This window comes from Ochlerotatus camptorhynchus, unplaced genomic scaffold (genome assembly GCF_037179485.1).
Source record: "Ochlerotatus camptorhynchus isolate MF236.1 unplaced genomic scaffold, CSIRO-AGI_Acam_v1.1 ptg000274l, whole genome shotgun sequence".
NCBI lineage: Eukaryota > Metazoa > Arthropoda > Insecta > Diptera > Culicidae > Ochlerotatus > Ochlerotatus camptorhynchus.
The window spans coordinates 4,170,412-4,194,675 of record NW_027040763.1 but is presented as its reverse complement, the minus strand read 5'-3'; the positions used below and the strand labels follow the sequence as shown (position 1 = coordinate 4,194,675).

General features: G+C 40.0%; 5 protein-coding genes across 6 annotated transcripts in view; 1 reads left to right on the top strand and 4 right to left on the bottom strand.

The window, feature by feature from the left end:
- Nucleotides 1-24,264, bottom strand: part of LOC135705731 (E3 ubiquitin ligase Rnf121) — a 598,717-nt gene that overhangs the window by 223,445 nt on the left and 351,008 nt on the right. The window lies entirely within an intron of this gene.
- LOC135705854 (ejaculatory bulb-specific protein 3-like) lies at nt 5,072-5,626 on the bottom strand. Of its 2 annotated transcripts, none has more exons than XM_065227705.1 (2): nt 5,596-5,626; nt 5,072-5,486 (listed from the first exon to the last, which is right to left on the bottom strand). In XM_065227705.1, exon 2 carries the CDS (start codon nt 5,476-5,478, stop codon nt 5,101-5,103), a length of 378 nt encoding a protein of 125 aa, XP_065083777.1. In that variant the 5' UTR covers nt 5,479-5,486; nt 5,596-5,626; the 3' UTR covers nt 5,072-5,100. The 2 variants fall into 2 exon arrangements, with proteins under 2 accessions (XP_065083777.1, XP_065083778.1); XM_065227706.1 differs by having other exon boundaries at nt 5,072-5,483; nt 5,596-5,617.
- On the bottom strand, nt 12,948-13,322 carry LOC135705654 (ejaculatory bulb-specific protein 3-like). The gene has a single exon (XM_065227396.1). It carries the CDS (start codon nt 13,320-13,322, stop codon nt 12,948-12,950), a length of 375 nt encoding a protein of 124 aa, XP_065083468.1.
- On the top strand, nt 13,855-14,229 carry LOC135705853 (ejaculatory bulb-specific protein 3-like). Its single transcript, XM_065227704.1, has one exon. The coding sequence runs from the start codon at nt 13,855-13,857 to the stop codon at nt 14,227-14,229; it is 375 nt and encodes a 124-aa protein (XP_065083776.1).
- Nucleotides 15,233-15,802, bottom strand: LOC135705653 (ejaculatory bulb-specific protein 3-like). The gene has a single exon (XM_065227395.1). It carries the CDS (start codon nt 15,781-15,783, stop codon nt 15,397-15,399), a length of 387 nt encoding a protein of 128 aa, XP_065083467.1. The 5' UTR covers nt 15,784-15,802; the 3' UTR covers nt 15,233-15,396.

Below are 24,264 nucleotides of genomic sequence, written 5' to 3'. Positions count from 1 at the left end.
ATAAAACCGTTCGGTTTCAAACGGGAATAAAAAGCATATATTGCTGCTTTTTGGTGTCAGTAAAGTGTATCACTAAACACCCTACTGTTTACAAATAGAACTTAAAATATGGATCTGCCAAGAGACAGAGAAAAAATAAATCGATTGAAGCTTTAAACGAAGAATCACAAGGAAATGCCAAAGGATAGTCGAATAATAATACTTGCGATAGTAGGAGAAAAGGAAAAAAGACTTCAATTCCACAACTTCCTGGGAGACCCAGCAGCTCTGACTGAACCGGTCAACAATGACAGAACAGCCGACTGAGAAGAGTGAGTGAATGCGGTTCACGAAGCACTGGAAGCCGTCAAATTAGACGCTTAAAATTGATGGGAATACCCAAAATAATATTAAAATCCAAGCAAGCGCACATTAATTTCCTCGGATCATCCGGGAGAAGGTAAACTTTTTGGGAACGATTGAGCTTCCACCTGTTCCAAGTTATGCAGACACACTTCCTGGTTAACTGCTTCCAATGGATGATAATCGCCCTTATCGAGGATGCCACGCAACTTGTTGATCCAACGCAGGAGTAGAGGCTCGGTGCAATGATCGCGCAACAAAACTATCGAAATGTAAACAAATTTTGACGTTTAACTTTTTCCAGGCACCGTTAATACCGTCATAATGGCCTAAGATAAATACAATTCAGTCTGAAAATTATCTGCATTGAAGCCAAATTAAAACGTTTTGTATTGGTTAGCGATTTCATGAAAGCAAAATAGCTAGTCTTAATGAGGTTTTGGTGGATGTAATAAAGGCAAAACCGCCTTGACCAGGGTTTTATGAATGATGTTTTATAGCAGCCTTGTAGTATTTAATAAAACGTAAAATGTTACTTGGGTGGTAGAGTTATAGTTTGTATGCGAGATTGTTTGTTTACAAAAACCTTTACGCCCTAATCACGAATAAGTCTGGAATTCTGTTCTGCGTAGAGGCAATCAGACTCCTGTGGCTTTGTTTTTATTTGACCTAACACGGAATTTGAAAAGAAATGATTTGCCTATCTTGTAAGTAAAGTGTAATGTTTTGTATCGTTTTGCTGTATTCAATGTTTTGTAGCGTTTCCTAGTTTGTACATTAAGGTGGGTCAACTTCATAACCACCTGTTCTCCACTGTTCAATGCGTATTGAGGACCCCAACAACTGTCCCACATTTTAACGAATTTGGTTATAATCTCGATTTGCGGGAGAATTTTAAATTTTGTATAGGAAACGGAACGGTTTTATTCATTTGCTCAAAATCCAAATATTGCTCAAATTACACCAAATCCCGGATTTAGATTGAGAATACTATACACAACAACTATGTCGTAGACAGCAAATCGATTAGGCTTCTGATAAAAAAATATTATTATACATTTAGACATCTAAACTTAGTTTTTTTTCATACATTTAGACCTATTGCGTATATATGAGCTTAGTCTAAAGTGAAAGATTTCCCTAATAAAAATAACCATAAAAGAGAGCTTAACGACGTGTTCGGGGTATCATCCAAACCATTTGTGGGATAGTTTACCCATCCAGGATATAGTTCGTTTATGGTATTTGTTTATTAGGGTTGTAACTTTTTGCATAAACATCAAATCGATTTGCAGTCTTCGACAAAGTTGTTTTGTATCAAGGGGTAGGGCACTCCGCACACCAATCTTGGGTTATCTTTTTTGTCAATGTGCCGCAGGTGTGCCGATAGTGCCGGTCATAGAGTAAGTTGCGATTGTTTGTAAAATACCCATCCCGGCAACCCGGTATTTCTGACACCTTGAATGTTTTGGTTTGAAATCGCATGCAAAAATGGGATTGAGGATGACGCGGGAAGTGGCGGGTGTGCAAAATTGTGGTGTTTTGTGTTCATATGATAATAAACGTCCGTTTTAGGGGTTTATAATGCCCTCAAAGGCAGTCCAGAAACCTAGCCTTTCATGATGTGAAAAGCAACGGTTTATCAGCGGCCGGAAAGAGCTCGAACCGGTGGGGAACATTGTTAGAGACCGAATATAGAGGATGATGAATATGACTTCTGTAGTTTGTTTTGTATGAATTGCAGCATTATTTGAATTAAGGGTGCTAATGGGGTCTAAATAATGCCTCTTCCTCTTGAGCCCACTCTTGAACCTACATTGCGTATTTAGATCTATAAATGAGCCGAAAAATGAACTGCGGGTCTATTCAATTGTAGGATGTTCCTGAATATACAGTCAAACAGCACGTAATGTTGTGAACAATTTCAATGAAAAATGTCCAGCAAAGCTCCCATTTTATTTATAACAATCTAATGCCTACGAGATTGTGCCGAAGGTAGCCGATGGATGTGCCCAAGCTGTGCCGAATCTAATTTCGGTACAATGTGCTGAGTGACTTACCCCTTGTTTTGTATACTATTGTGGCAAGAAAGGTACTTTATTTGAAAATCACATGACTATCGTCCTGTCACGGTTGCCATGTGGCAAGATCGGACTTTCGGATTTATCCACTATAGTCCTAGACAGTTGAAAGTAGAATGTGAGTTTATTTTACCGGGTTCTTCAAATGAAAACTAGCATGGAGGGAAGCGACGCGTTAGGCTTGTTTTGTAAACTATTTGGCGTACATACGCGCGGAATTCATTGTGTACATATGGTAGCACTTAAATGGTCTCAAAATAAGGAAAAGGAAAAGGTTTTGGTGTTTTCTCAGTAGGCTGAGAATTTGGGTAATTGTTTCTAGGTCAAGCTGAGTGAGTATTTAATTTATGATGTGTAATGGAATTATACTTCCCATGTGATGCATGGTCCTTAGTAAGGGATAAGGAATTATTCAAAAGGGTAATTTGTTGAGGTTAGTATTACTACACTATTCTTAATCTAAGTGTGAGATTTGGTGAAATTTTAGTAATATTTGGATTTTAGCAAAGACAACAAATCAAGAAGAATGGCAACTCTTCTATTTTATCAACCGAACGCTATGAGACAGGTATACAATCGCGTTATCTGTCGCTCGAAGGTAAATGCTTTGAACGAATTTGATAGCAAAGATTACATCCTCAGAAGAAAGGTTTGAGTATTTGCACATTTTTCTATGCGTTGCTTTCACCTTCACTCAAGCGCTGTATCTGTCGCTCGGATTCTGGCAAAGTTGCCAGTCTTCTTGATATAATGTCTTCGATTTTAGGTAATCAAATTAATATGATCGTTCCGTTTCCCACACAAAATTTAAAAATTTCCCTCAAGTCGTGATTATAACCAAATTTGTTAAAATTTTGCACAGTTGTTGGGAACCTTCCCAAGTAACATAAATACATAGAATTATGTTGAGTAAACTACTATACAACCAATACCAGTCATATAAAGGTTATATAAACTGTTATAGAACATGTGTGTTGGTTGGGTTAATACGCATTTAAAGAGCAATGGAGAACAGGTGGTTGTATGTATGTAAAGTTGACCCACCCTAATGTACATTCTAGATAAATGGTTATGAATACAGCAAAATGAAACAAAACATTGAGGTACTTTATTTGAAAATTGATTAGGCATCCTCTTGGATCCCCCTATGAATTGTATATATATAACAGTAGGGTGTAAGTTGCTGAACGAAATGACGTTGAGATTAGCTGCTAATAGCTGCTAACCTGCAAAATACACCCTCTTAAAGATATTGCTAACAAATCATAAAAACGGACGTAAATCCTCTAAACAAAGAGATAGCGATTTGCTTCCTTCTGAAGAAACGTGCATTTTTGAAGCACTTCAAACTCTGTCGATCTTTAAAAAACTAGGAAAATTCAAACAAAAAAATATGGTTTAAACGCTTTTTAAGGGGGTACTACCGTTTGTACTCCATTTTTACCTCATAACTTCGTCCACATGAGAGATAGAATTTTTTTGTTTGCCACAGAGCAGATTAAAATGACTTGATCTACAATGTTTTCCTAGCTGTTCATCATTTTTAACAAGGCATAAAAATGTATTTTTGTTTTCGGATTGAATACCTACCTCCTAAGCAAACATTTTTACAACTCAAATAAAGTATTCAAAAAATGAAGAATCATTCTGCAAGACATGAAGATGCTACACTCAATAGTTCAGTCGTTTTTTTTATTTTGCTTGCCGGAGATTTTCTTAGAATTTGGTAATCGAATGGCGAATCCTTCATTGCCTTCTTTGACTATTTATTAACATAGTGTTCTTTAATCTCTTCACAATTGTTAACTGAACGTTTTCTAAGCCTGTGCAATTTTTGAATTTGCATATTGTCTGGCAAGAGAAACGATATTTATGTGAAGAAAAATCCGGATGTTTGTCATAAATATAATACTTATGACAGACTTGATTGTAGTACACAGCAAAAAATGAATTTTAATATTGCATCCAAGAGGATGCACTTCAGTCATGTCGAAAATCTCATGGCCACAAACATAAACAAATGCAGTAAATGAAGCGTAATGTCAGTTCATGCACTGTATTAATGATAATTTTGTCCTTTTTGGCAAGTAATATTACACCATAATTTCAACACCTTTAATCTAAGTACGTCGATTGCGTTACTGGATTAAAGGACATTACTATAATGTTGTACTATAATGGTTTAACCCTGCGTGGTTACCCAGCGTGGTTACTTTTGACAAGCAAGAAGTTAAATGTTTACAACCTTAGCTGAGTTCTATTTAAAAGCCGGTCGATCGACATCACAGAGATTTTCTAACATGAAAAAAAAACAATTTTCGGACTGTCACTCTTAACATCGCGTTAAATTCAACTCGCCTAATGGGACACAGCTTTAGGATTTTAACGTGATCAAAACTAGCGTTTCAGAACATTTCTTAAAATTTTGCTCTTATTTCGTTCAATCATAACTAAGTTGTGGAAATATGAAAACACTCAAACGATTTTACTCATAAAACTAATTAACAAACAATTTTATTGCAGAGTATGGTTTCGAGGTACTGATTGAATCACGGCGTGGCTATTGTCGTTTGTGTATGACCGAACCATTTACAAATGTGTAACGAATCAAGACGAAATACCCCTCAATGGGAGTTGCAGTGTAGCGAAAGTCTGCGTAAAAATGAACCACATTTGTTTACAACTTGATTCCGTTCTTCTCGGCTTCTTCGCGGTACTGTTCGATGTACTTGTTTTCCGGGTCGAAACGTTCCCGCAGGCCCTTCCATTCGGTCGGTCGGTTTTCGCTCAGATATCCGAAAGCCTTGACGGCACCAGCACGCTGCTTCTCGCTGCACTTGGCGCAGTTCGTCTCGAGGGCTTCCGGCAGGATACGCTTCAGTTCGTTACCTTCCGGAGTGCAACGGCCCTCGTCCATCAGGCACTGGTAGTAGTTCTTGAATAGCCGGTCTGACTTGAGGATCTCGTCAACGTCCACATTGTCGAACTTGCTGGTGTACAAGTCCTGGGCGGCCACGACAGCAATCAGGGCGAAAACCGCGACGAAGAGCTTCATGTTGACTACTGCAAAGAAAATTACAAATCAAAATTTGAACTCACTTGCTCTAGAATCACTTCACATGATGTCTTTGGAATGTTCTTTGTCACTAATTGCTAAGAACTACTCACTCACCGAACTGCAGTGTAGTGCTTTGTTTGAGATGAATCTGTGAACTATGTCCAATCTAGGACCATCAATTGCTTTTTATACTAGGAATCATCGGACGGTGAGTCATGAGTAGCCAAACTTTGTCTATGATTCATCGGTTCCGATCAAGGATTTTCTTCACCCCCTCGAGAGGGAGGGTGGCACACGCGCAAAGATTTTCCTTCACTGTGTTGGTGCTCGGCGGCAGGCTCTTACAAGATATGTATCACATTTCCTTTCTCGCGTAGAATATAATTATTGGCTCGCTTAATTCGACAATTTGAATATGTACACAAGCAGCACTACCAGCAACCGTCGTCAAGAAAAGCTCCAAAAAGGAAGCAATCGAGAAAAAGAAGTCTTTGGCGGAGGGGTCCGATCGATCAGCTGATGCAGCCGCGACGCGAAGTTCAACGTTCAAATGGGTCTTTCTTGAGGCGCATTTCGTGGTTTGGGCAGACAATGCAGAGGCTAGAAAGAGATGCACGTGCTGAGGATTTTTTTTGCAGTTTATTGCAACTTATCGAGACCCAGACTAGTGCTGGCGGTGGCACATAGCAGTGGATCGCCGAAGAAGTGGACAATTATCCGCTAATGGGTACGTAGGTCGCAGAGGTAGCAGAAGTGGGTCTGGGGCAAAGCGTGCTCGGTGTAGATTTACCGTGAGTTTCGTGAGGTTCAAACGTCCGAGATCCAAAAGAAGGTGCGAGAAGATTCGACAAAAACGGTTGCAATTTTCGCTAACTACAGAGGAGATCTGATGCGGCTTAATGGGTAATTTAGGGTGCATGTTTGATTAGGTCACTGTGAACCCGTGGATGGCTTATGTTGTGGTCATTGTAAATAAGTTGTTCAAAAGATTCTGGGATTTTCCAGGCGGTTGATTGAAAACATATTGTTTATCATTCACCATGAATCATTGGGTAGGTTATTAGTTGAATCATCTTTCGTGGAAATACCCAAACCTTATTCCATTTATTCAGATCAATTAGATTTCGCGAAGGATGGATTAGAGTGCTACATGTTTATTGAATCGAAGTGGCAAACAAACAAATCGCTAAACGTTAATTTTTGGATGCACGTGATGTAATATTCACACAATATTATTTGAAAAATCCCAGGTAATAATGACATTTGATCATTGAAAATAACATGAATGAAATTAAGTGATCGACTAAATTTGTCAACTAACATGAATATGTAAACCGCGTGAACCGAAGAATTACGAGTGCATTTTTCTTGGGAAAGTTTCAGTTGTTCGAGTGACAACTATGCCAGGGATTGAAGACATGGTCTCTGATTTTAACAGTGTGGAGCGTGTTAGAAAAGTAGACAAAATATGTAATTTACTCCGGTGCATTTTCCAAAAATTCAAGCTCATATTTTGACGCATTTGGACGCATTATTTTAGATTACGATAAGCTATAGTCATTGCATTCTCCCTGACATTTTTCATACCACGACGATAGCTTTTTGTAATCTGAAATGATGACGGTTGCGATAACATCAGGTTGAGCTTCTCGATCTCGGATGCAAAAGCAATGAACGACTCGCCCCGCTGTTGTTTCCGTTCTTGGATTCTGGATCTAATTCCTTGGTCCTTATTCGGGTTACCGAAACGGTAAGTAATTCCGTTTTGGAAGTCTTCCCATGTCAACAGGCCGTCCACATAAGTGAAAAACCAGTCCGATGCAGCCCCTTCCAGAAGTATGTGGATATCCCTCAACAGCTCATGTTTTGGTATGCCTTCCCGCTCAGCTAGTTTGGTGGTCTTGTAGAGGAAATTTTCTACCGAAATTCCGCGTGGATCCCCAGAGAATCTCAGCTTCCATTTCTCCACCCGACCCTGGCCAGCGTAGCGTCTGTGACGATATGTATCCCGTCCACGAGGTTGCCGGAAATTACCATTGGCGTAGCTCGATAAGGAGTCTTCGTAGCTGTCCCTTTCATCGTCGTCCTGTCCACCTCTGTAATCGTCGGCTCTGTGTCCTGGTACCCGTGGTTCCTCTTCACTGGATTCCGTATTTGATTGGCCATTTGAATTGATCGTTAGTTGACGGTTTGTAGTTTTTTGATGTCCTTTGCGGCCGTTCAGACGCTCTGGCCCTTCTGCCCTTTCCGGATTCTGAAGACCATTCTTATTATTACCGTGACTCATTACCAGCTCTGAAAGCATTCGCTTCATAGCCTCCCATTCCGTTCGAGGTATTTCAATGGTATCTCCATGGTTCCGCGATCCTGTCATGCACTCGTTGTTTGTCCCTGGTACATCCACCCATGGTGCCTTTGGAGTTGCCCCTTTGGAGGGATCTGGTGAAAATTCCCACTGATCATTTCGTGGAACATCGGGCAGCGAAGTTTGCTTAACCTTACCTTGTTTCGTCGTACCAAAGGCGCCTCTTAAACTCTGAATAATGTTATTAATTTGCTCCTTATACGGAGACAACGATGGACCAAACTGATACTGCTGCATAATGTTCTCAATCCTTCGACTAAGTTCCCTCCTTAAACTCTTTTCATCCTCAGAACTCGCAACGCACCTTTTAACCCGATAATAATAATGAATTACCCTTGACTCATACTTTGGTTCCACTTTCCTGTACAAAGCATTTTCAAGCCAGTCAATTTTTGAAATAATGTGTTCTGACTCGTCCTGAATTCTGACGTTTGACCGATAATTACGTCCCTCCTTCTGGTCACTTTTGAACAATTGCCTCAAATGTCTTTGTTTCCCTTGGATATCAAGTCGAAAAACTTCTTCTGGTTGACTCCGTATATCAAGCTCATAATCGATCTCTTCTTGATCGAGATCTTCCGCTCGAGGAAAGCATCGATTCATTTGGATGCTGGTTTTATTTTTTTTTTTTTTTTTTAATATATGTATATCCTATCTTAAACGGTCAACAATCGTCATCAGAAGAAACAAAAAGCTTTAATTCACCCGCACGAAAACTTAATTGTAAATTTTAAATGGATTCCGTTGCAAATATTTAAGGACGTTATTAATCAGCTAATTTAACGAACAAACAAAATATATATATGTATAGAAACTACACTTACGAAAATATGTAATATTCTTTCAGTTACTAAGAAGCTTTATATGAATTAGCAATAAAAATTATGTAAGCTTTAAAAAAAAAAAACATGTACAAAATAACTAAACGAGAAAAATGTATCATTTGCAAATAAGTAAATAAATAATGTATGTAAATAATGAAAAAGACCAATTCGAGTTTTCTAAATCCAACACTGCAAAAAAAAAAACAAGTTCCAAAACACCCAAAATCAAAAAAGCCTTGTTTTGTTGGGCGCCAAATGTTACGCACGCCTCGCGGCCTGCGAGATCTCGACCACCGAATACGCTTCCTGTCTCTAAAACGAGTGGCTTAAGCGCCACCTCCGAAGAGGACCACTCGTCAAGTTTAATTTGCCCGGCAAGAAACCCAACCTCAGGGCGGGTTTATGAATGGAAGAGACCGAAATTTAGTTTAAGAGCGATTCAGCAGACTGAAATTCCATGAGGGATTGAGATCCTCACAAACAGAGGCCGCTTCCAACGGTCTTAAGCGAAAGTTGAAGTTAACCGTCGTTCTACCGTAACACAAAAACCCCACGCACATTTATCATCACTGGAGGAACTTTCCCGTTCAGATTTCCTCCCCCGATCCTGACACGTGAGTGCGGAGACTGTTTTCCCAGGCAGTCCAACCTGGAGTAAATTCAACTACAATCAAAAATACTACAAGAAGATAACGCAAAATAGAACGACCAAAACGTGAAGAAGAATCTAACCAACAAAAATTAACATTACGGGGAAAGCTTTTATTTTACGAAAATAACATTTATTTCATGGCTAAATACCGGAAATCATTTAGGATTTATTCGTGTTCCTAACCTAAGTTTATTCATGACTCTTGTTCCTTTCCCATTTTTGTTCGTTTGTTTGCTAGCTCTCCCTAAACGTGTGTGCGGTATCCTGATCTGTTTCTAGCGATTGCTAGCCTAACTTACTAATTTTCTTCGAGCTCATGTGTTTGTATGTGTGGAGATTCGCATGCGTTTTTTACTCACGGTCGTCGTTGTCGTCGCTGCTTCATCCGTGTCGGCACAGAAGCATCCCTTTGTCGAAGGGAGGTCGGCAAAGTAGCAGCCTATTCAAATGGTGGTGGTGTTGCACATTGCACCCCGGACTGATATGGTGCGGAAATTCCCAATCGAACCCTCGAATTGGTACTGAACCAGCGCCGACTGCCGGTGGCGCAAATGCCAACGAGGGGATCGTCGAAGACGAATAATGTACGTAGGTTCACGTGGTTGACATTGGCGGATTTGGCCAACGCTCTGCCGGAGAACAGTTAAACGGTGTCTCCCTTCCGAATTCTCTCCCGAACCGGGAACCTTGAAGTTGAAGCGTGGGGTCTAGAGAGCGCGATTTATTTCCTCGATTGCGGTGTGCCGAGCAAAGCCATCTATCGCTAGAAGCGAATCGGTGCAAACTCCAATCCGCACAAACGATCCTACACAAAACGATCCTAAACAAAAAGCCGTCGAACGGTTGTTCGACACATTTCAGTTACATCTCCACACAAAAGACACTATTCACCTTACCTTTCTATAAACTTTGCACACACAATAAATGGACCGCACGGAACTTTTTACATATAGTTTGCACTCTACAGGCTAACGGAAAGGAACAAAGATGTAACATTAAAATCGGTCTTTTAGACTCCTCACATTTTGAACTTCACATACCACGAAAAACACACCGCGACACTAAGTACACTTAAGTACTAACTACTCGCACTCCCGCCTCTTCCACGGTTCAAGTCAAAGTGAACGAACAGAAGTTCCAGATACCCTCAGATAGGCGTGATTTCAACGGTCATCGTGGCCGGAAGTACGTCAAATTACCGAAGTAATTCAACGACCTTTCAAACGACAATTTCCATCATCTTTCTCTCAAGAACATTCAATGCTACATCTCTTTCCTTGTCATGCAATTTCAGTATACTATCTTGCTCCAATCTATTTTCGGTTATTCTTTTATAAGAGAGAACGGTTCGGATTCGAACCCCGGACTTTAACGAACAGGTAGCGTATTCGGGTCAAATGGAGTGAATTAGCTGTACGTATCGGGAACTTGTTGGTTTTTGTATGACAAGTGTAACTGTATATATATATGGACGTACGTTCCTTGGCGGTGAATACATTTAGGAACTTAATTGTAAAAAACGAACGTTCATGCAATATACTTAAATGTGAAAATTATATAATAGGAATTCTGTGCAAATAAATAATTAATAAATAATTAAATGGAAAAGCGTACTTGTTACAACTCATAAAATTGAACTGATTTTCACCAGAAAAAAAAATGTAAATTGGTAGGGGGTGGATAAACTTTTTTTGCATACTGTAACTTCCATTAAACTAGGTTTTGAATTCTAATGTGAATTAAGGTATCGGTATAGTTTTTGGACCTATTCAGAAACAGGTCACTGTTCCGGGAGTAACTGGAACATATCAGAATGTGGCAAATGTGGTACTGGCTTTCGATATGACTAACATTGAACTTGGTGATGAGTTCTCATGTGTTTTGAGGTGCCGCATGATGGGTTTTGATCTTAGCCATTTCCTAAGGAATACGTGGAACATACCCAGATGTTACCAATGTGGTCATGGGCACTTAATATTACCAGCATTGAACTAGGCTTTGAATTCTCATGTGATTTAAGGTGTCGCATGATGGGTTTTGGTCCAAGTCACAAACTGGTCAGTTCTCCGGGGGTACCCGGAACATGTCTGGACGTAGCCAACGGGGTCCTGGGCACTCAATATGGCTATCGTTGATCTTGTTTACGAATGCTCATCTGATTTAAGATACCGCATGCTGTGCTGGGCCCATTTCAGTTCATTTCTAGTCTTAAGGCCCGTGTTCAGCGTAATATGTTCCGGTCATTACTCTGGAACTAGTTGACCCATTCCAAAAATATTCAATAGCGTTCTATTCGACCATGGAACCTTTCGTTTGGTGGTGGCTGCGTCCCATTTTGTTCAGTGGTTGCTGAGAAGCATGTCTCTCGTCAGGGTGGGTTAAGTTTATATGGTGAATCACAACCCTATGCTCCCCAGTGATCTTTTGATGCGTATTGAGGTCCCCAACAATGGTGTCAAATTTGAGCAAATTTGGTTATGATCTGAATTTAAGAAAGAATTTTAAATTTTGAATGGTTTTTTTTGTTTGCCAAAAATTTAAATATTGCTAAAATTTCACTAAATCTTGGAAATAGATTGGAAATACTATGCAAAACAAATTTGTCAAAGACTACAAGTCGATTAGACTTCTGAGAAAAAAATGTTATTAATTTAGACCTAATGCTCAGCGCATACCAACAGGCGTATATAAGAGCTTGTAGGTACGTGTGGAACAGTTGGTCTAAAGTGAAAGATTAGTAACTTTTTGTACAAAGATCAAATCGATTTGCAGTCTTGGACCAAGTTGTTTTGTATAGTATTCTCAATCTATGTCCAGGATTTGGTGAATTTTGAACAGTATTTTGATTTTTGGTAAGCAAACTAATAGGATTATTCCATTTCCCATACAAACATTAAAATTCTTCCACTAATTTCGCACATTTGGGGGGCTGTAATGTTGACAGGGGGTTGTAATGTTGACCGACCATAGAGCCCAACAAACAATTTTAGCTGCAGACCAGCTTATACAGGCAAAAATTAGCTGCATATGGCTAGCTTATCTGCAGCTAAAATTGATAGTTGGGTGGTGATCATGAAGTAACGTGTGACTTACTGTTTGCAGGTTAAAAATCAAATACTGTAACGCAATGGATTGGTGGTGATTGGGAGCCAGGTTTTTGTACTGTAAGCAACGATACTGGTGCGCTTTCGGGTTCTTTTTGGTTGGCATGAAAAGTGTTTGGTTTTCGGTCACGATCAAATTTTTGTCTGTACGGAAGCAATTATCGCTTCTTCACGCAGTGAAATAATAATTGGGCTAAATTCAGCTCCCAGTGGTCGCCATAAAGCGCTACGCGGCTGCAGTGAGTGGAAATTGCTGAACTGCAATGTCAGATGGAGGAAACGAACGAAATCACAAGAGGCTGCCGGTCATTACCGGTATATATTATTGCTGTCAGTGATGAGTACTGTGGAAGGTGTTACAAGTTATATAGATATCCATAATTATGAACTCATTAGTGATAGGATGGGATGTAATCATCTTCTAGATTCTTCATGCAGCTTTGGTAATTTATATAACACAACAAATTTGCTTTATTTACTATCGATAAATTTACATCGATAAACCGTGTTCATTCAAAATTTTAGATCGTGATGCCGAACTTGACTGCTTCCTCTCGGAACATTTCGGCAAAGTTGTTGTCCGGATCGTACTTGCTTCGCAGGATCTTCCATTCCTCGGGATGCCTTTCAATCAGAAACTTGACCACCTTGGTCGTGACTTCACGCTGTTTCTCGGTACACTTACTGCATGCAGTGGCGACGGCATCCGGCACATACTTCTTCAGCACGGTTCCCTCCGGACTGCATGGCCCGGTTTCCAAAAGGCAGTTCAGGTAGTTTTTAAAAAGACGATCGGTCTGCAGGATCTCATCAATGTCGATGTTGTCGTACCTGCTGGGATAGGTTTCCTGGGCGATGGCCAGAGCTACCAAGACGAAAAAGATGACGATCTTCATGGTTAGTTTGTTTGATGCTGAGGGTTTCTATAGAAGTCCTGAACTGAACTGTGTTGAATGCTAGAAGCTATTCTGTATTTATATCGAAGCGTTGCGTCTATTTTGCCAAAATAATTGGCACGATGAGATTCCCGAAAAATACTGAAGTCATGGTTTTCGGAACTTAATAGACAATGCAATTAATTTGCAACTATGCTAATTCGGTTGCGAATCACTGAGTGCTGTAGGAACCAATCATTGCCGTTAATTGATTTTGAATGCATCGAGCTTGCATTGGGCAATTATCGTTGCTGCATGAGAATTCATTGCTTTGATACATAGCTTGCATTTTTTGTTTGTGTACTTCACTACTACTTCTATCCGGTGAAAAATTGTTTATCTGTCAGTACAGAACACATTGATGATGATGTATAAACATTTAATTTCGACTATTTCATTCAGATATGTACTACTATAAATATTGAATGGTTCTAAGGATTCGAAATAGTTCAGTTCAGGACTTCCAGTAGAACTCAAACCAAACAAACCAACCATGAAGATCGTCATCTTTTTTGTCTTGATAGCTCTGGCCATCGCTCAGGAAAGCTATCCCAGCAGGTACGACAACATCGACATTGATGAGATCCTGCAGACCGATCGTCTTTTTAAAAACTACCTCAACTGCCTTTTGGAAACCGGGCCATGCAGTCCGGAGGGAACCGTGCTGAAGAAGTATGTGCCGGATGCCGTGGCCACCGCATGCAGTAAGTGTACCGAGAAACAGCGTGAAGTCACGACCAAGGTGGTCAAGTTTCTGATTGAAAGGCATCCCGAGGAATGGAAGATCCTGCGAAGCAAGTACGATCCGGACAACAACTTTGCCGAAATGTTCCGAGAGGAAGCAGTCAAGTTCGGAATCATAGTCTAAGACCCATTTGAGCATGTATTTGTGTCTAAAAAATAGTAATTTTAAAATATTTCTTAAAAAATAGAAACCCATATTGTGCAAAAAAGAGCATGATACAGATACCATTATATTCCAAAGACACTAAATCCAGTACTTGTTATTTTCATTGAAATCTACCTTATCACACTTAGAAATTATCGCCGACTTCGGTAATTTTCTCCGAAATCTCAACAGCTGTTCGGTAAAATTGGGACAATTCAATTGTTTTTAAGCTATTTTAAAACGAAATCTCCCCTACAATTACAAGATCTGATCATTTGAAGAAGGTTGAACGTGTTTGGACATTATGTTTGAGCAAAATAGGCTTTAAAATGAAGGTCAAAATTTTATCGATAACGGTAAAAAATTTCCGATCACGACCATAAATTCAGAGTGTGATGTGTCCCTTGTAAGCAAAGTAAGTGAGTCATTCCAATCTTCTTCTTTTGAAAGAATACTTATTAGTTAAAAGTTCCGGGTATGAACATTTGACTGTCTTTTTCTGCATCTGCTTGTGGAAGACTGAAAGCCTTTATAATAGACAAATCTAACAAACTTACTTTTTTTTTGGCTTTATTACTTCTCCACTGGGACTTTATAACGGTTCTCAACGTAGTGTTCTTTGAGTACTTCCACAGTTGTTAATTGAGAGCTTTCTAAACCTGAACCATTTTTGCATTAGTATTATTAGGTGGCAAGTTCAATCACACTACGCTCTATGCCCAGGGAAGTCAAGAAATTTTCCAACCCGAAAATATCCTAGACCGAACCGGGAATCGAACCCAGCCACCTCCAGCAGCATGATCTTGCTTCATAGCTGCGCCCTTATTGACTGGACTCAGGAAGGCCCCAAGACTGCCTGGTTTAGAATTTTTTTTCAACGGCAGTGTTGCCAGTAATGACATTCTATTATTCGATGCAACTGTTCTTCACTTCAACTCCAACTTGAATGTGATATTATTGGCAACAAACAACACTCGACAAGTGAGTTACAGAAACCGTTTATTGTCACCAATGGTTACTCTGCACGGCGGAGTCTGCAAAACTATCTCTGGGCGGTGGCATGATAATTCATTTGAAACACAGAAGAATTTTCCTCAAGATCATGGCGGTTGATTGATTTGCTTTGGGGGGGTGTCAAGGGTAAATTTACAGCTTGATTCCATCCTTCTCGGCCTTAGCCACGTTCTTCTCGACGTACTTGTTATCGGGGTCGTACTTGGCCTTCAGGGCCTTCCATTCCTCAGGGTGGTTCTCGGTCAGGAACTTGATGGTCTTGGTGCTGGACTCATTCTGCTTCTCGCTGCACTTGGAGCAATCGTTTTCCAGGGCATCGGGCAGGACACGCTTCAGCTCATTGCCCTCTGGGGTACAGGCTCCCATATCCATCAAGCAGTTGTAGTAGTTCTTGAACAGACGGTCCGACTTGAGGATCTCATCGATATCGACGCTATCGTACTTGGTGGTGTACTGGTCGTCTTGGGGTTTGGCAGCAGCCAAGGCGATCAGAGCCAGAGCAACGATGAAGAATTTCATTTTCGATTATTTGATTTGAGCTGTAACGATAATAAGAAACGGTTAGATGATAGTTCGAAGGTGCTTTCAAGAAGTCTCCGAAGTCTAGTGTGATCCTGGACTTACCTTGATGCTTCACGCAGTGCAGAGTTGAACTATACTAATCGCGGATCCCACCTGAGCTATATATAGTGCCGAATTTCTTCTTTCCTCGATCCCGTGGGATCTTCTTTCTCAAAATTTGTTTTCTCTATCTCCCACATCTCCCATCCCATCGGGTTGTCTATCACAAAAAAAAAATATTCGCGAGAGGAAGAAGACATTTTTCTGCGGGATCTATTCCCACTACAGTGTATGAAGCATACGGAAATTTCCAACAATCCATCATCGTTGATTCCCATTCCGTTCATAGACAAGGGTGAACCGTAAATAAAGTCGATCAGCCGGCTGACCGCCACCACCACCACCCGCCGCATCCCCGGCACACAGGAGTGGGCAGCATTTCAAATCATGATTTTTAATTTGACAGCCGCAGCGGCTCTTGCGAAACCTGGGCCGCCGTCGAGAGGGATGGAGTGAGCATGGGTGCAGATTTCGGCGGTGGGTGTGTATTGCCAAAATCGAGTGTCTAGCTACGAAACAGAACATTGTCTGTTGCAGGAATGGCAGGGTAGGTACATAGATCTAGCGTTCAAAACCATAAGGGCCTAACTGCGATAATCAATTCTCATCATCGATTCTCTTTCAATTTGTTAAGTGAACGCACCGAGAAACGTTAATCCTGCCGAGTTATTAACAAATGAAGATTTCAGATAAGCCCTTATGTGTTTGTACGCTAGAGAGGTACACCAAGTTCAAGTCATTGCCAAATTTTGAAAAGCTGCCAGACTTCTTTCTCCGCAGCAGGATTACCATTAAGCGGATAAGTGGAACGGACAGACGGGTTCGTGTTATTTTCGGATGATGCACGTGTATGACCCCTCCGAAGTTTGAAACTAGCTTTCGGAAATTCCCAGCATCTGATGGATTCTAATGAATTAATAGTGGAGCATTGCAGGCTTCGTTGTTGATGAATTATAATTGTGGGTTAGTTTGAAGGTTAGTTTTGACGATTTATCCATTATTCTAGTGTTTTCGAAAGATAACTATGAAATTACGCTCTGGATGACGTCAAATCGAACGCATAGATCTTCTATTTTGTAAACATAGAAGCGCTATAAAGTACGCGGGAAGATAATTGTATAATTGAATAAATTGGCCACATGTACACGGCGGAAGAAGAGGCAAAAACAGGAATTTTCTTGCCTATGATGCGTCTCAATTGTTCATGACTTGTGAGCTCTCCACCTTACGGATGGATGTGACGTAGCGATGTGCGTAACGCGTGAAAAGCTAATGAGCCTGAGACATCTTATTTTTTTGTAGATTGCGTCTTTGTTGTTCAATTGTTGCAGCTTTTCTGGCTATCACAGCTTTTCTTGACCAATTCTTTGTGGCGAATTGCGCACCGAATAATTATTTTTAGACATTTAATGCTTTGAAGTGTGAATTACATACGGCTTGGCAAATATTTGATAAAACAAGATTTTTTCATTTTTGTTATGAATCAAACATCAAATGTTTGATTTGTTTTGTTCGTCGAGGGTATTCAAAAAGCATTTCAAAAAATCGGCAGTTCTGATGCATTCTGAATCCAAACTTTTTAGACAAGCAATGAATATGGATTCCAAGACGCTTCAATTTTATTTGGACCTTTAAGAAAAACTTTCTTAAAACTTTGAAACATACTTATTAATCTTTAAGCTTCTGTGACTCACCCTTCAGTTTGAATCATAACCACAAAATATAAGTCTGTGCAAAAGATGGTAAAGATTGATGAGGGTTTTGAAATCGTGAAAATGGTTTGAAGTTTACATATATATTTTGGAGAAATACTATGGGAAAATATTAAATTTTACTTACATCGCTCTAGCTTTGGTTCTAGTTGTCCAAATCATGAAAAAAAAAATAACATGTTGTACATATTTTCTGGTTTCTGGTACATATTCCACTATCAATTTACATTAATTCGATTTTTTGTTTAAATTAGAGCTGCTTTAAGCCAACGGCGCCGGTGGTGTAGTGGTAAGCGTGATTACCTCTCACCCCAGCAGGCCTGGGTTCAATCCCAGTAGGCGCCGCCGGGATGTTCTGAGGCATAACATCTCTGATCACGCCTTCCTTCGGATGGGAAGTAAAGCCGTTGGTCCCCGGTTCATGAGTTGATGGGTCGATAGGTAGGGTCCAAGTGTGGGAGCTGCCTTCCTGGCACGTCGGTAGCATTGGTGCTCAGCACGGAAAACAAGATCGACGGAAAAAAACAAACCAAAGGAAAAAAAAAAGCTGCTTTAAGCCAAATAGTGAATAAGTCATTAAATGTTATATTTTACATTTCAGTATTCCATGAAGCTTCGCATACTTGTTCGCTAGTGGTAATGAACCAAGTTTGTGCTGGAATTCGACCATTTTAGCTCACTCCTTTTTTTTCAGCACCGACTTGTGCTGAACAAATCTTCACATTGTAACTTGTTGCCAGGCATGGAAAATCATTTACATTCATTTCATGCATTCATTTGCATTCATTTGCCTCTAACTTTTTTCATCAACAGCATTCCGCAAAATGTTGTTTGGAGCTTTAATAGGTTTTGTTATTAGCTACAACTTTTGCCCATAATTCAAATCTGTATCTCTTATGCATCACGAATGAGGGCTTCTGTTCGCACTGGTTCGTCATGCATAAGAGATACGGATTTGAATTGTTAACAAAAGCTGTAGGTAATAGCAAAACCTACAAAAGTTCGATACACCATTTTGAGGAATTCTGTTGATGAAAAAAGTTAGGGGCAAATGAATGTAAATGAATGCACGAAATGAATGCAAATGATTTTCCATGCCTGCTTGTTGCATAAATACAGTAATGACCCGATTTGTCCCATACGCATCTGACTTTTATCTTTTAATAACTCCACAAAACCGTAATTCCAAATCCTTCTCATTCATCTTCAAGATGTATGGTTAAGGCATACTTTGGAGTAATATGAGCGCTGAAAAAGCGCATTTCTTTCGTAGAACATCAAAATCATTTTCAAAAAGGGGGTTGACAAAATAGAGTCATTTACATGCTTGGCATGCACAGTTTTACACACCAACTGCTCATTTGTTAATAACTGTTCACTCAGTTGTTGAACTTTGTTTTTCTTTGAAGTAATTGATAGATTAGGATCATAGTTTAGTATAGATATGAAAAGAGTAGGTAAATCTTAACATTTGAATTAATACCAATGAATTAAGTCCGAGAAGTGCAGCGAGCTTTTCTCACTTAATTTTTGTAAGGCAAAAACAAATACAGTTTATTATTAGATTTTTTTTGTAAACTTATTTATTTGAACAGGCTCAATCGAATAAACTTTACAGAGCAAATTATCTTTTGCGTTTACATTATTAATGTCTTAAATCTAAAGTTAAAATCTAGAGTTAAAGGAATTGAACCGAATACTCGCGGTCGTCTCGAGGTTAGTGAAGATTTACAGGTTCATGGATGGGGAGAGGGAGAAGGAGGTTTGAAATATTTACGATACAAATATTTCATTATTCCTAAAACATGAACTTATTCCTATTCAACTTGATATCAGCAGTGTATTTCTACTATTATTACAAAACAAACATTAAAAAAAAACCACACACACACTATTATTAGATTTAAAATCTACTTTTTTTTAACTATCTATAACAAGCTTAAACTCTATTCTATCGATCGCTGTGTGCAACATTATTAGCAAATGAGCAGTTCGTGGCCAAAACTACGTATGCCAAGCATGGTCATTACTTTAGTTATTTTGCACTCAAAAAAGTGTCGAAAAGTAGAACTATTTGGATAAAAAGTAGTACTTTTCGACACTGATATCTTAGTTAGGAAAAGTAGGCCATTATGTCAGTGTCGTAAAGTGACACATATTAAGAACTGAGTGCCAAAAACTGTTGCATGCGGCTCGTTGCAGAATTTGATTTTTTCAGCACTCGTGGTAATTATCCAACCCGTTTGAGTCCCGTTTGATTAACTGAAAAAATATATTCCTATTTGATTTTTTTTTAATGTTCGCTAACTCAAATAATTTCATCACCGGTTAACGAAGACAAGGAGTACTCAGATTCGGTGTCGGTTCAAACCAACGTTCGTGATCGTTCGTCGAGTAGTAACGAAATAGATTCCCCGTTTTCGATGGTGGAATTCTCACTTGCTCTCCTCTCATGTAACAGCTCAGCTTCAGGAATGGATAGCATCAAGTTAAAATTGCTCAAAATTCTCCCAGACGTCGCGAGGAGACGCTTGTTGAACTTATTCAATCAATTTCTGGAGCACAACATTGTTCCAGATGACTGGAGGCAGGTAAGAGTTATCGCCATTCGAAAACCCGGTAAACCCGCGTCGTATTATAACTCGTACCGTTCCATCGCGATGCTATCCTGTATACGGAAATTGTTGGAGAAAATGATTCTTTTTCGTCTAGACAAATGGGTCGAGTCGAATGGTTTACTTTCAGATACGCAATTTGGATTTCGGAGAGGCAAAGGAACGAGCAACTGTCGTTTTTTTATTAATGAATTTATTTGTACAGGCTCAATTGAATAAACTTTACAGCGCCAAGTTATCTTTTGCGTTATACATAATTGATGTCTTAAATCTAGAGTTAAAGGAACTGAACCGATTACTCGCGGTCGTCTCAAAGTTAGTAAAGATTTACAGTTTTATGGATGGGGAGAGGGAGGAGTAGTTTTGAGTTATGATTTACTACGATACAAATATTTCATTATTCCTAAAACATGAACTTATTTCTATTCAATTTGGTATGCACAGTGTAATTATACCATTATTACAGAAACAAACATAAAAAAACCACATGAACAAAACAAAAACTAAACACAAGGTTAGTCAAACTTACAATCTAAGGTTAATATTCTTAAAGAAAACATATATAAGTTTCATAAACTCCAGATCGCGTCTACCCAAAATATCCCGAACCTGAACATTAGGTTGTCTACATCGAGCCCGAAGGGAATCGTACAGTTTAGATTTGACTCCGCGATGCTCAGCACAAGACCAAATAATGTGATCTACGTCCTAGTAACCTTGTCCACATTCACATCGAATGCTGTTCCCCAGCCCAACACGGAACAAGTGAGCGTTTAACGAGTAGTGATTGGACATGAGGCGAGACATCATACGAATGAAGTCTCGACCCACATCCAACCCCTTGAACCAAGGACTCTTCGACACCTTATGGATGATCGAATATAGCCATCGTCCCAAACACCCTTCACTCTATTTATGTTACCAGCTGGCGAGTGACTGTTGACGATAAGTGAAGAAAAATTTGTTGTAGGCGATTTATCGATCGTAAATATCGCCTTCCATAGCGCCCACCTTAGCAAGTGAGTCCGCCATCTCATTGCCCGGAATCGAGCATGCCCATGCAAAGGGTCTAAAAGATAAAGCACTTAGAAGTTCTCGTATTTTCATGAGAAATGCTCCCCACCATGTTCCGCTAATTGTTCGGAGAAAATTGATCCTTTGTTGGCATTTTCGTCTCAGACACTCAATGTGGGATCTCCAAGTGCATTTGAAATCGAACCAGACCCCAATATATTTGAAAGACATGGAATGAGTGATCGGCTTACCCAAAAGTTGAAGCTTCGGTTGTGCTGGGCTATGCTTCCTAGAAAAAAACAACCAACTCAGTTGTCTCCGAGGAGAATTCGATACCTAGCTCGATAGCCCAAGTAGACAAATTATCTAAGGTATTCTGTAAGGGTCCTTGTAGGTCGACCACTTTGGGCCCTGTCATAGACACTACGCCGTCATCTGCAAGTTGTCTCAACGTGCAGTTGTCACTTAGACAATTGTCAATTTCTCTGACGTAGAAATTATACAAAAGGGGCTTAAACATGAGCCCTGGGGGAGACCCATGTAACTAAATCGAGAAACTGTAGAGTTTCCATGAGAAAAGCTCATATGTTTCTCTGACAGCAAATTGTACAAAAAGTTATTTATTAATGGAGAAAGGCCACAAGCGTGGAGCCCCTTAATATCCAAGAAGACAGAAGCCATTTGCTCTTTTTTAGCAAAAGCCAACTGAATTTCAGTGGAAAGCAGACAGTCGTTCGTTCCTTTGCCCCTACGGAATCCAAATTGAGTATATGAGAGTAGGTGGTTCGTCTCAACCCATTTGTCCAAGCGAAAAAGGATCATTTTCTCCAAAAATTTTCGAATGCACGATAACATCGCGATGGGACGATATGAGTTATGATCTGAAGTGGGTTTTCCAGGCTTTTTAATGGCTATAACTCTCACTTGCCTCCAATCATCCGGAACAATATTGAGCTCCAGGAACTGACAAAACAAGCTCAACATGCGCCTCTTAGCAACGTCTGGGAGGTTCTTCAACAAGTTGAACTTGGTTCTATCAGCCCCCGGAGCCGAATTGCCACACGAAAGGAGCGCGAGTGAGAGCTCCAGCATTGAAAAAGGCTGGCTGATCTTGTCTACCGAATTCGTCGTTTCGCAAGGAACCATCTGTGCCGGCACAGAATCAGGACATACTTTTCGCGCGAACTTGAGAATCCAAAACGATCTGAGTACTCCTCGCTCTCGTTATTTGAAGATCGGTTACGCATCCTTCGAGCCGCGTTCCAAAGCGTTTCTTGGCTTTGATGAGGCTCTTGAGTTCGCGTTCAAGAGAAGAGTACGCTTCGAAATTCACGGGTGTTCCACGTTTCCAGAAAAGCTTAAACGCGTCGGACTTTTTACGATAAACCTCAGTGCATTGCTGGTCCCACCAAGGGGAAGGATGTTTCCTACGCAAAGACGTTCCAGGAGAGCGACTGTCTTGCGTTTCAACTGAAATTCTACTGGCCTATGCGCAAAAACAGCAAATGGGTTCAGTTTTCTTGGACTTAAGGGGGCTTTTGATTCTGTTTGTATCGACGTCCTTTCGGATAAACTCCACGATAGTGGGCTTTCACCAATTATGAACAACTATTTGAGCAACTTGTTGTCTGAGAAATATATGAGCTTCTCTCATGGAAACTTGACAACTTCACGAATTAGTTACATGGGTCTTGTCCAATGCAAGATACCTTTTACAATTTGTCTACTTGGGCTATGAAGCTAGGTATCGAATTCTCACTGGAGAAAACTTAGTTGGTTGTTTTTTTCTAGGAAGCATCATCCTGCACAGTTACAGCTTCAACTAAAGGGTAGAACAATCACTCAAACTATATCTTTCAAGTATTTAGGTGTCTGGTTCGATTCCAAAAGCACGTGGGGAAAACATATTGCGTATGTGAAACAAAAGTGCCAACAAAGAATCAATTTTCTTCGCAAAATAACCGGAACTTGGTAGGGAGCACACCCGGAAGATCTGATCAGGTTGTATCGAACAACCGGTCTTGTCTGTTCTCGAGTACGGTTCTCCCACTGACAGATCGTTTCGCGGAACTGTCCTTCCGGTTTCTTATCCGTTGTGAAGTAATGAACTCATTGGTAATAGAAAACTTTGAGAAGCTGCTCGACAGAAATCCTCAAACAAGATTCATGAGTCTCTATTACGAGTACATGACGCTGGAGATTGGCCCTTCTTCATTCAATTCCACTCGTGTTTGCCTGCAAGACTTTTTCAGTTCCTCTGTAAATTTTGATCTGACCATGTTACGTGGAAACCAGATCACTAATGGTCGATGGTTGTCCACTTATTTTTTTTGTAAAAATAAGAGTTTTTTTCACAGATGGGTCAACTATAAACGCTTCCACTGGATTTGGAGTATTCAACGAATTTCATAGCGCCTCATATCAACTGCAAAACCCTGTTCTGTATATGTTGCGGAATAAGCAGCCATATTCTACGCAGTAGAGCGAATTGCCTCACTAACCTCTGACCACTATTTCATTTTTACGGATAGGCTTAGCTCATTGGAGGCTATTCGTTCAATGAAGCCGATGAAGCACTCCTCGTATTTCCTGCCTGAAAAACGATCTAAACTGAGTGCTTTATCTAACTGCTCCTATAGTATGAATTCCGGGTAATCAGAAAGGTAACTCGCTAGCTAAGGTGGGCGCTATGGAAGGCGATATTTTTGATCGACAAATCGCCTTTGCGGAATTTTTATCAATTACTCGTCAGCAAGTCCTCACCAACTGGCAACAAAAATAGAATGACAGTGATCTGGGAAGATGGCTACATTCTATTCTCCCACAGGTATCGAAAAAGCCGTGGTTCAAAGGATTAGATATGAGTCGTGACTTTGTACGTGTCATGTCAAGGCTCATGTCGAATCACTACTCGCCGAGATCTCGACTATTTAAATTTAATTTATGTGTTTTTAAAATGGATCGATTTAAGGATTTAGTAGTTAGTGTCATCTTGTGTTCTCCCAAGTTGTTAGCTGCCCATCGATGTACCCCCATGT

Coding starts and splice junctions, on each gene's coding strand:
- LOC135705654 (XM_065227396.1), bottom strand. CDS start 13,322: ATGAAGATCGTCATCTTTTTCGTCTTGGTAGCTCTGGCCATCGCCCAG.
- LOC135705653 (XM_065227395.1), bottom strand. CDS start 15,783: ATGAAATTCTTCATCGTTGCTCTGGCTCTGATCGCCTTGGCTGCTGCC.
- LOC135705854 (XM_065227705.1), bottom strand. CDS start 5,478: ATGAAGCTCTTCGTCGCGGTTTTCGCCCTGATTGCTGTCGTGGCCGCC.
- LOC135705853 (XM_065227704.1), top strand. CDS start 13,855: ATGAAGATCGTCATCTTTTTTGTCTTGATAGCTCTGGCCATCGCTCAG.